The sequence below is a fragment of the Euphorbia lathyris genome, chromosome 9 (assembly GCF_963576675.1).
Source record: "Euphorbia lathyris chromosome 9, ddEupLath1.1, whole genome shotgun sequence".
NCBI classification, from domain to species: Eukaryota; Viridiplantae; Streptophyta; class Magnoliopsida; order Malpighiales; family Euphorbiaceae; genus Euphorbia; species Euphorbia lathyris.
In genome coordinates this window covers 9,838,900-9,851,414 of record NC_088918.1, presented here as the reverse complement: position 1 = coordinate 9,851,414, position 12,515 = coordinate 9,838,900, and the positions used below count along the sequence as shown (strand labels likewise).

Here is a 12,515-nt window from a genome sequence, read left to right as displayed (position 1 = left end):
GATAATATTCATTATTGAATTTTTTTTTGTTAGAACAAAATATATGCATACTTTTAAAAACTTGTCACGCATATATTCTGTTCACAGTAATTTTCACCTGGTCAGTGACTGATCAAGTGAATTTGGTCACTCACCGTTAAATTGAAACTTATTAAAATCATATGGTAGAGATTAAAATCATCGTAAGGCTTTCAATCTCGATTAGCATGCAACTCTGCAAGTACAGAAGGCCCATAAAAAGAGTAGATGCCTCATATCTTTACGGTTCCACCCCGGGTTATGAATATATTTAGTTTGTATAATATTATTTAAGGTAAATTTCAAATAAAATCCTTGTGGTTTCACTAATTTTCAGATAAAGGACTGTGATTTACTTTTTCTCAAAACGAGAATTGAGGTTTTCAACTTTATCAAAATAAGGATTTTTTCGATTGATACTATTAAAATCACCATTGACGACTTCAAAAATGACATATTTTAAGAACTACTAATATTCTAAGCAACTTTAATTCTTCAACTTTTTTATTTTGAGATTATTTAGATGAAGTTTGGTAAAGAGAGAGAAAGTTAACGTTTAGAGAGAGAAAGTTCCAAAAAAGATGATTTTCGAAAATCGAAAATGTAGTTCCATAGAAAATATGACATTGAACAACTTTAATTCTTGAAAATTTTCATTTTCAGGTCGTTAAGGATGGTTTTAATAACATTAACCCAAGTGTGAAACCTCAATCCTCGTTTTGACAAAAACTAAACCACAGTCCTTTATCTGAAAATTAGTGAAATCATAGGGGTTTTATTTGAAATTTACCCTATTATTTCTTTAGTCAATGACTTACCAAATCGTTAGATCTGGATTTTAAATTTTAATTTAGAACGATTTTATTAAATTTTAGTTTAAAATGATTTTGTTCATCTGATCAGATCTAGATTTATTAAAATATTAGTAGAAGGGAGATTAAAATCATCAAAATGAAATTTGAATAAGGTTAAATCTAACCATAATCAGGGGCGGAGCCAGGGGTAGGGGAGGGTCTCCTGACCCTCCGACCTTCCGTAACACCCTTGACGAACAGTGGTTCAGTCCCGAGCATCCCTCAAAATAGTTAAAATTAGTACTTATAATGTAGAATGTGATTATATGACATAAAACTAAGTTTGCATAGTTGGTTGTAGTGATAATTAAAAGAATCTCTATATCCAATTGGTCCTATATTCAAATCTCTCTCTTTTCACTTTTTATCTCATTTTAATTTTTTCTATTAAACCTCATTCTCCTTTAAAAATATTAATATTAAGTATCATTTTTAATTATTATTAACCTCATTCTCCTTTATTATTTTTAATTGTATTTTTTTAGTTAAAAATTCATGACCGAGAAGACAATTTGATGAATAATTTCTCCAATTGACCAAACTTGTCAACGTTAAGGATAAAATTGCTCTTGGCTGCCAACGTTAAGGGTAAAATTGCACCATTTTAGACGTTAGGGGTAAAATTGTTCTTAGGTGTAAACATTATAATATTTTTGCACCTTATCCTTACTTTATATTGAATCTCAGTTGTTTTGTACCTTAATGTTTCCAATTATGATCAAATTTACCCTTATATTATCAAAAATTTAAAAATTTTGATTTGACTACTATGAATCAAAGCCTTAAATCATTATTAAGAAAAAAAACTTCATGCAATGGAGCCCCTCCGGACTTTGAGCTCTGGTTCCGCCACTGACCGTAACTAATTAGGTGCATACCACTATAGTCTGTATACGGTATCCTTTTATAGAAAATAGTAAAATTACAATTTTATACTGTTGCTAATCAACTTCTTTTTCTTGGCAAAACTATGGGCTAAAGTAGACCTAATTGTGGGCTTCCCTCTCCAAATTGGAATTTTTCCATTTTTTAATTCAAGGACAAAAACAATGTCCTTTTATCCTTGTATTTAAAAATAAAATAATTTTTTAAATATCTTCTTCAATTAGTATGAAATACTAGTACGAAAGAAAATTGAAATGAAAAAAAAATTGATAGACTAAAATAAAAATTAATATGAAAAGAATATTGAAATGAAATAAAATATAGAGTGAAGGACTAAAAACTAATAGTATGAAAAAGTTTAGATTGAGGGATTAAAACAAATATTTGAGACATTAAAATAGACTTTTAAGGGATTAAAAAAAGTTTTGAGGGACTTATTCTAGATAATCTGGGGTTGTTATTAATTCTAGTAACAGACTAAATTCGGTAACACTCTTTTGAGAAATTAGCAAAGAATTTACCTCAGTAGAAATAACTCTAATATTTTCCCATACAGTAGTATTCACATATTCCTTATGATTCCGCCCCGAGTCATGGATATATTTGATTCATATAGTAGTCCACCTCATCAATAACTTATAATTAGATTTAGACTTATTAAAATTCCATATTAAAATGATTTTATTTGATCCGTATTATGGCGAGTCCTATTAGAATCTCATCTTAGGATGATTTTGATATCTATTGTGAGATTTTAAGACGATTTTAATTTCTATGCTAGGATTATAATGAACTCGGATCTAACAGATCAAATGTATTGAGCTAGTACACCACTATCGATCCGTATCGACAATGGCGAATACAAGATTGATCGGTTGAAGAACCGATTTTACAGTGTAAATTTTTTTTTACTAAATCAAACTTATTCAAATTTTTTCGTATATATACGTGTTATAATCTGTGTGGTTAAGAAACATTTTTAGTACCAATGTAAATTTTTTCAAAATTTAAGCTACACTGTGTTTATGATTCTTAACATGTAATTTTTTTTACGTCTAATAGAAAAAATTGGATTTAGGAAGGGCCTAATAAGCCAAAAAAATTAGAATTCAGATTTAAGAAGAGCCTAATAGGCAAAAGAATTTAGAAATTTGAATTTAAGAAGGACATAATATGCCAAAATAATTAGAATTTTGGATTTAGAGAGACCTACTAGACCAGAAAAAATTAGAGTTTTGAATTTAGATATGACGCCTAACAGGATCTACGCCAATTTTGAGTGCTAATTTAACACCCATCAAAATTTCTTGGAGATAACGGAGTCGGAACCACCACCATCTCAAATTTTGTGGAGACAAGGGACCGAAACTACTCTTGGTCATGGTGGTTCCAGCAGCCGAAGGGGCCGGGTATCCGCCTGCGCGTGTCGGGTATCCCTTTATTAAAAAAAAATAGGAAAATTACAATTTTATCCTCTTGCTGAATCATCTCTTTTTCTTGGCAAAACTATGGGCTAAAGAGTAAAACCTAATTGTGGGCTTCCCCCCTCCAAATTGGACTATTTGCTCTGCAATTTATTCTCCAACGCAACCTTGCGAGAAGATCATACTTTTCCCTTTGAAGTTCTCCACTTCCAATCCTCTCTGCATCCCTTTCCAGTGCGTTTTGCTTAATTTTCCATCAGATATCTTTGATTCATCTTTGCTTATGGTAGTGGCCGGAATGGAGATTAAACACCTTTCTTTTCCGGCTGATACACCTCCGCTCTCCGTTATCGCCGCCGCCAAGGTTGCGGCCATCAATTTGCCTACTTCAACTGTTACTGACACTTCTTCTCCACCCACTCTCGTTTTCTCCAATGGGTATTTCATTTCCCCTTTGTCTTCACTGAAATTTATGATGTTTGGAGGTTAATTTTGTAGTTAATCTTTTTCTTGCTTCTAATTTATGGGGTTTTGTTTCTGTTGTTTTTGAATTGTAGGGCGAAATTGCAAGGTTTGCTTGTAGTTCTTCGTTACATTGGTCGGATTGCTAAACTTCCTAATTTCTATGGGCAGGATGCCTTCGAGTCCAGTCAGGTAATTTTCTTCGTGTTTGGTCTTTTCTCTCTTTTCTTCATTTGGCTCACTGTGATGTATTTGAAATTTGGGGTAAATTGCAATGATGGTCAATGAAATTTGGGGTTTATCCAAGGCCACTCAACTTCCAATTTCATATTTGATTTCAATACCAATTTGTGTATGAAAACTCACCTGAATGTTGACAGAAGACTGTTGAATATATGTTATGTTAACTAAGCGTAATGGCTTAATACATCAGGTTCCCTGATTGGCCTCTAAACTTTAAGGGTGTCTCATTACCCCCTGGACTTGCTTGAAATGTGTCATTAGCCCCTAAGTCCAGCTCCTAAGTCCAGGTGGCAGCAAGTTCAAGGGCTAATAGATTATTGTAACCACCTCACGGGCCAATACGTCAATTTAAGCAAGTTTAGGTGTCAATAGATCATCATAAGCAAGTTCAAGCGCTAACAAGACACCCTTAAAGTTCAGGGGGACAATCGATTTTTCTGGCCAAGCTCAGGAGGCTCGTGATCTATATTATGTAACCTTTTTAAATTTGTTTTGGTGGCTTAGGATTCACCAGGTGGAATACACGTCAATAAGCCCCTATAGAAATAGAATTTGTTGGATGCAAAAAATTGGAAACAAGCTCCGCCTTATGTCAAAGTGCTTGCTACGTGTCAAAAAGAAAATGCACAATAGACAAATAATTAGGAACTTTTGAAAGTTCAATGGACAGTTGAAATTTTGGGGTTATTGAAAGCAATTGGACAATAATAGGAAGTTATTGAATGCTATATAGTAGGGAGTTATTGAATGCAATTGGACAAGAATAGGCGGTTCTTGAATGAAATCGGACAAGAATATGGGTCATTCAGAACTTTTGAAAGTTAAGGGGGGCAGTTGATGTTTTGGGCCAAGTACAAGGGGCAACAGATGTATTAAGCCTGTAAACTTCAATAATTTTATTGAAAAAAATGAAATTTAGTGATTTTTGTGATACAAAACCTAAAACTCCAATGATCTTCTTGCATTTACGCTCAAAGATTGATAATTGATGGGGAAAGATTCTATGTTGTGTTGTCTTTGTAGATTGATGAATGGCTCGAGTATTCTCACATCCTTTCAGCAGGGTCCAAGTTTGAAAGTGCCTGTACCTATATTAATACTTACTTAGAAAAGAGTACTTTTCTTGTTGGATATTGCTTATCAATTGCAGACTTAGCAATTTGGTCAGGACTAGCAGGTATTTGTTTCAATTATCACTTGTAGTATGTTTCAGTTTCAAGGTTTAGTTATATCTGTGGTCCTCCAATTATCAGAAATGAAACAGAATTATCATAATTCTTAGAGGTGGCAATTTTTGATCATCGTGTCAAAATCGTGTTATGTTATCTATACATTGCATACAATTATATATGATACAAATGCAAGAAAACTGATGATTGTATCGTGTCAGAAATTGCCACCCTAATAATTCATAACGAATAATCCCTCGCTGTTTGACTTTATTTCTTCTGTTGTCCTTTAAACCATTTTATGGAGATGCCACATGGTTCTTAAGTCACTACTTATTGACACGAGGATTAGGAAGGCAAGAAAAAAAACCTTTTTTTTTTATTATTATTTTTAATTTCCAAGTGGTTAAAAATGGTTGATATGACATCCACGTGGTATCCCCGGCCACTAAATTTCTTGGTTTCAAGCTAAAAGGATAATAGTTGTGACAAATGTCAAACAGCGATGGTTTTGTCGTAACAAAATAAAGAGTTATGGCATTTCATTCCGTTTGTTATAGTTGGAGGACCATAGGTGTAATGAACCTTATGTTTCAATTATTGCTTATGATTACTGATACTCGCATTCCATATTTTGTTGAGTCTTAAAAAAACGCAGTGGAAGCTATTGTGCTTTACTAGGTACCCTTTGGAGTTAACAATGGCTGTTTAGATTCAAACTGAATTTAATATTCAATTTGGTTAGAATCAGTCTGATGTGTATATGGAAGTAGTGTTAAGATCCAAATAGGGGATACGTTGATTAACTAACGGTTTTGTTGGATCAAGCTTAATCTCAAGCTAAAAACACTATCTCAACTCAATGTCAATCTTATTTATCATTACCTCCTGAAGTTGACTAATTCAGCTGCTATTGACCTGCGACGATACGATGTTAACTTAAAAGTGGTGTTCACCTGGTCAGTTGGTCAGTCACGGTTAGATCTAGGCCTGTTAGAATTCCACCTTAGGATGAGTTTAATCTCCACCATAGGATTCTAATAAGTCTAGATGTAATGATGACTGACCAAATTGACCTGGTGAACATCACTGGTTAACTTAAATGATTACTGTGAAATAAGGATAACATTGAGCCGGGTTTTCATGTTGAGCATAACATTTCTCCAATAAAGACATTAGAGCTTAGGTAGCTTATTTCTAAACACGTTAAGGGAATTTTATACCTTAATCCTTTGTGAATATCCATACCTCAGAAGTTTCCACCATCTTCCCCTTTCAAAGCACTCATATTCTTTTTTTTTTTTATTAGTCATGGAAGCAGCGTGTACAAGACATGCTCATGTACCATGTATTGAAATTAAATCAACAAATGGGGTTGTCAAGATTCTAAACCGTGATCACTTTGTCTAAGAGGTTGTGATACCATGTCATGAAACCAGTTGAACTAAAAGCTTAAGCTAATAGTTACCGCTCGATTCATATTAATATCCGACAATTAGAAAGAATGAAGTAGAAAGAGCAATAGTTGGTCTTTTGTTGAATTACATTTCTTGCTTGATTTTGTTATTGGATGTGTTTGTGTTTTTCCTGGTAGATTCAAAATAGTGAAAATATGAATGAACTTTTCCGTTGTTGTTATGGTTTTTTTTTTTAATAACATTCAAGTTTTTTTATTTTAATTGACGCTTTCAAGGCATTCATATCATTCATATCGTCTATATTTGTAGGAACTGGGCTACGATGGGAAAGTTTAAGGAAGTCGAAGAAGTACCCGAATCTAGCACGTTGGTTCAACTCAATATCCACAGAATACAGTGATGCCTTGAATGAAGTGACATCAACGTATGTTGGGAAAAGAGGTGCAGGAAAACCTGTTACAGCTAAACCGAAAGAGCAACAAGTTGCCAATGGAGATGTATCTGAAAAAGGAAAGGTAGTCAGCAGAACAGCTGAAGTTAATCTTCCTGATGCCGAAATTGGGAAAGTGTGCCTGCGGTTTGCACCCGAGCCTAGCGGCTATCTTCACATAGGACACGCTAAAGCAGCATTACTCAACAAGTATTTTGCTGAGAGATACCAAGGTGAGCTAATTATTCGCTTTGATGATACAAATCCGGCCAAAGAAAGCAGTGAATTTGTGGAGAATCTTCTGAAAGATATTGAGACACTGGGCATTAACTACAGAAGAGTTACACATACATCAGATTACTTCGATGAATTGATGAAAAAAGCTGAAGAGCTGATCAAACAGGGTAAAGCATATATTGATGACACACCTCGTGAGCAGATGCAGAAAGAACGAATGGATGGTATCGAATCAAAATGTAGGAGCCACAGTGTGGAGGAGAATCTGAAATTGTGGAAGGAAATGATTGCGGCATCCGAAAGGGGTTTGCAGTGCTGTCTTCGTGGTAAGCTGGACATGCAAGACCCGAACAAATCTCTCCGAGATCCAGTCTATTATCGTTGCAATCCTGTTCCTCACCATAGGATCGGGTCCAAGTATAATATATATCCTACATATGATTTTGCTTGTCCCTATGTTGATGCTATCGAAGGGATTACTCATGCACTTCGATCCTCGGAGTACCATGATAGAAATGCTCAGTATCACAGGATTCAAGAGGATTTGGGAGTAAGGAAGGTTCACATATACGAGTTCAGCCGGATGAACATGGTATATACACTTCTCAGCAAACGTAATCTTCGCTGGTTTGTTGAAAATGGAAAAGTTGATGGTTGGGATGATGCTCGTTTTCCAACTGTTCAAGGAATAGTCCGTAGAGGTCTTAAAATCGAGGCATTAGTACAATTCATTCTTGAACAGGTTAGCTAATTTTTTCCCATGGCTTATACGTTCTGTTATGAAATTCCTCGTTGCACTTCTGTATCCTTTGTTAGATCGAGGATGCGGCTACAAAATAGTAAAGAAGGTAACATCTGGTCGGGGTGTTTTTGCTTAAGATTACCGATCAATTCTATAATCTTTGTAGATTTACAGTAGCTTAATTTGTGGGATAGGCCTCTAGTTGTTGAAATTTTCATGTTTGTACTATTGCAGGGCGCATCAAAGAATCTCAACCTCATGGAGTGGGACAAACTTTGGTCGATTAACAAAAAAATTGTCGATCCTGTTTGTCCGAGACACACTGCAGTTGTTGAAGAAAACCGTGTATTGCTCACCTTGACCGATGGTCCTGAGAAACCTTTTGTCCGCATAATACCAAAGCACAAGAAGTATGAGGGTGCTGGAGAGAAGGCCACAACCTACACAAAGAGGATATGGTTAGAGTATGCTGATGCGGAGGCCATTCAAAAGGAGGAAAATAGGGAGATTACTCTCATGGATTGGGGGAACGCAATCGTGAAGGAAATCGTTAAGGACGAGTTGGGAAGAGTTCGAGAGTTGATTGGTGTTTTGAATCTTGAAGGTTCTGTTAAGACAACAAAGTTGAAGCTCACATGGCTGCCCGAGATAGCTGAATTAGTTAACATCACTTTGGTGGAATTTGACTATCTAATCTCAAAGAAAAAGGTAAATCTTCGCCTATGGATGATTTTCATTTTGCATCCTTGTGAATGAGTTTAGTCGTTTTCTTAATATAAAAATTGCTTCTTGTGAAATCCTGGAATCTTGATGCTGCTTTGTTATTCAAGTCAATACGAGAACATAGCGCTAAGAACATTATACCCCTAAACTATAGCGCTGAACTATGTCGCTAAGAACTATAGCTCTAAGAACATTATACTCCTAATCTTTGGAGTAAATTACTTTCATGGCCCTTGAACTATACCGCTAAGAACATTACCCCTAAACTTCATTTCTTAACATAAAAATTCTTGAATTTTACCTTAGTATAACATTGAAATTCAAATCAACAAAATCTCTTACAAAATTAACGAGATGATGAGGGTAAAATAGGTATTTGACTATATATTTTTCGTAACATGGATACAAAAGAGTCAGTGATGTAGTCAAACTTGTCCAGGTCAACATTTCGTTTTTTCTTACGGATATTTGTTGATTTGGACTTTAACGTTACAAAATGTGAAGTCCAAGGATTTTTACCTCAAGAAATGGAACTTCGGAGCCATAATGTTAGTAGCATGTATTTTACTCATCATAATTGTCTTAATTTTGCAGCCATTGATCTGGTATTGCATTCCACCCGCTATCGTATTTGCTTTGGATTGTTTTTTCAATGTTGTCAAAATGTATGACAAGATTGTTTTTCCCTTGTTTATTGGGTAAAATTGCATTCATGGTCCCTTAATTTCATTTTTTGGCATAAAAAATCTTGAACTTTACATTCTGTACCATTAAAAGTCCTAATCAACAAAATTCGTTAATAAATTGACAAAATGATTAGTGTAAAATAGGTATTTAACAATAATTTATAGTGACAGAGATTAGAAGAGAGTCAATGATGTAGTCCAAATCATCATTTCGTTGATTTTTTTCATTAGGACTTTAATGGTACAGTAAAGTACAAGGATTTTCATGTCAAGAAATGAAATTTTGCGTCTATAAGTAGCGCTATACACTGCATGTATTTTACCCGTGAATGGTTGGTTAACTGTCAAATATAGTTCAGCTGGAATCTATGTTACACGGGCACTCCTCTTTATTAGCGTTAATTAACGGTTCTGTGTTTCGTTTCATTGTCCATTTTTCGTTTGAAAGCTATTTTATGAAGGTTATATTTTAGAAACAACATTTCCCGCGTTTTGTTGATGATGTTGTAACTTGTTGTGGATGCAGCTGGAAGAAGGAGAGAGTTTTCTTGACGTGCTTAACCCGTGCACCAAGAAGGAGATTGCAGCAGTAGGAGATTCAAACATGCGAAATTTGAAGCGTGGAGAGGTATTGCAACTTGAGAGGAAAGGCTACTTCAGATGTGATGTTCCTTTTGTCAGGTCTTCAAAGCCTATTGTTCTATATGCTATCCCGGACGGCAGACAGGCAACCTCAACGACGAAGTAGATCCGATCACGACACGGGACCTGATTATTCTCAGGTTTGGAGAAGAATCTGAACTGTGTTATTCCTGTGATTTAGGAGTGAAATTGAAGTTATCAATTCACTTGTTTTAGTGTCTGGACATGAAAATTTTGATAGAACAACTTACTGATGCTGATGCATCTTTCTATATTTATGGCCTAAAGTACCAATGTTTGAACTAAATTATTGTGTAGAATTCATTCTGGAATTGATCTGTGTTATTTTCTTAGAATTAGAAGTGGTAATTCGGGTTATTAATCGTGTTATGTTATTTGTATATTCTATATACCTGTTCGTGGGTAAGGTTAGGTCATTTGTATATTCTATATACCTGTTCATTGGTCAGGTTAGGTCGGATCTCACAGGCTTATAACTTATATCTAAAAATACTTAGCTCAAGTTCAATTTAGATGCTGTCAATTTAACTGTGCTCGAGGAGGATTCGGTTGTAAAATCAAATCTCGAGGCCAATCCAAACAAGTTTACCTCTTCATACATTTTTTTTTGAAATTATATTATATAAAATATGTAGTATTAATAAGCCGGGCATGCTTGACATTGGTGATTTTCTGTTACCGTTAGATTTAGGTTTATTAGATTTAAGTCTTATGATGATGGTTTGAATCTCCCTTCCAGAATTCTAACAAGCTTAAATCTAAGACTAATAAGTTCAAATCTAACAGCGATGGATCAAATTTGATCAGTCATTGACTAGGTGATACCGAATGTCATTTTCTTCCAGGCTGTTCCATGGCTTGGGTTGGTTGAACGGGTATAAGGATTTGTGAACTGGTCTAACTTGTGAGTAGGTATAATTCTGTATGATAGGGATATAAAGCAAGGGTTCTCTTGACTTTGCTCGTACTTCCATGCTTTTGAACTTCAAAATTGGATATGCCCTCTCTAAACCTTATATTATAATGACTCATTTTTACTCTCCTTGATTATATGAAAATGGAAAAATCAAGAATTAAAGTGGTTAAGAATTACATAAAAACCAAATGCCTAACTAAATGACATTAAAAATCAAAAACTTGAAAAATGAAAGTTGTTTAGAGTATAATTTTAATTAACTCTACAATAAAGTTTTGCACACTATTAGTGTAGTCATGTTGAACAACGGTATCAAGAGTTATAATGTTTCAATTTTGAAGTTCAGATGTTATACTAAAAAGTAAAAATAAAAGTAAAGTTGAGGAGGTATTGGTGTAATTACTCCTACAAAGCAAACTATTGTGTCACTTGTATTGTATTAGTTAGGATTATCTTTATATATCGTGTTATAATGTGAGACATTGTCACACTTGGTAGAACTAGAGGCGGTAACAGTAACACGATACATAATTTTAGTGTTTGAGTTTAACTTAGTAGGTAATGTGTTAAAACACAAAATTGACACAATTTTTTTAAGTTGGGTTAGAGTTGACATGTTAATTCAAAAATGACATGAATATTTAAATTATCGTGATATTTTCTTATATTTTTACATGTCACCTTTATTAATAAATGTAATTATTACTTTATAAACATGACTCAAACCTCGAGTTAGGCTATGCTTACTTTGTTTTTTACAAAGTAAGCCTTACTTTGTTTTTACCACTATTGGATGAACTTACTTTGTTAAAGTCCACCATCATCCAATGGTGAAGAAAACAAAGTAAGGATTGCTTTGTTAAAAACAAAATAACTATAGGAGGTACCCTCAAACCTCCTATATTGTTATACACTATATGACCCCAATATAGAAATACCTGACTTTTAAATGGTTAGTGTTAACATATTAATCCAAAAATAATACAAAATATTTAAAAAATAGTATCATATCTTTCTATATTTTAAACTCAACATTAATATAAATATATAGTAAAATTACATATTTAAAAAATACGACACAAAATTGACATTTATCTGATTAGGTTAATATAATTATGAAACGAAGGTTTTTGGACTGGAATTAACTCATTTTGACGTTAATTCAAAATTGGCACGATACGAACACGATGTGAACTCTTACCATTACCACCTCTAGTTAGAATATTTGGAAAGTAATACTAATGATACTATATTATATTTTAGATTTATGGTCATAATCATGCCATGATTATCTACTTCATTCTCACAACTGCTTCACAAAAATTAAACAATTGCTAATCCAGTCTGTAAATCAAAGTTTATTTTAATCAGATAAATGGTCAATTTTAGCTTGCTTTGCAGAGTCAATTTGATTTGTCAGTTTAAAAAAATTAGACATGTCGGAAAAACTAACAATCATATGTTAACACGTGTGCCAAGTTGTGGTTAAAATTGATATTTAAAGTTCATATTTTTTGCGAATATAATTCTGGAAGTTTAAGGCCATTTGGTTTTAATCCAGCAGTAGAAAAATGGTAAAAACCATCCGAGGCCCCTGATCTTTCATTATTTTTTGTATTAAATTTCAGATCTTTTATTTGGATAT

At 33.9% G+C, this 12,515-nt stretch overlaps 1 protein-coding gene across 1 annotated transcript; it reads left to right on the top strand.

Annotated features, from left to right (window-relative positions):
- The first annotated feature begins 3,298 nt into the window (after positions 1–3,298).
- Positions 3,299–10,311, top strand: LOC136205568 (glutamate--tRNA ligase, cytoplasmic). Its single transcript, XM_065996226.1, has 6 exons — positions 3,299–3,619; positions 3,739–3,835; positions 4,910–5,063; positions 6,783–7,882; positions 8,117–8,590; positions 9,818–10,311. Exons 1-6 carry the CDS (start codon positions 3,465–3,467, stop codon positions 10,037–10,039), a joined length of 2,202 nt encoding a protein of 733 aa, XP_065852298.1. The 5' UTR covers positions 3,299–3,464; the 3' UTR covers positions 10,040–10,311.
- Positions 10,312–12,515: the final 2,204 nt, after the last annotated feature.

What these genes read in the sequence shown, in the direction of transcription:
- LOC136205568 (XM_065996226.1), top strand. Translation starts at nt 3,465, where the DNA reads ATGGTAGTGGCCGGAATGGAGATTAAACACCTTTCTTTTCCGGCTGAT. An exon ending in AATTTGGTCAGGACTAGCAG is followed by an intron (nt 5,064 to 6,782) that starts GTATTTGTTTCA and finishes CTATATTTGTAG; the next exon opens with GAACTGGGCTACGATGGGAA. An exon ending in ATCTAATCTCAAAGAAAAAG is followed by an intron (nt 8,591 to 9,817) that starts GTAAATCTTCGC and finishes TTGTGGATGCAG; the next exon opens with CTGGAAGAAGGAGAGAGTTT.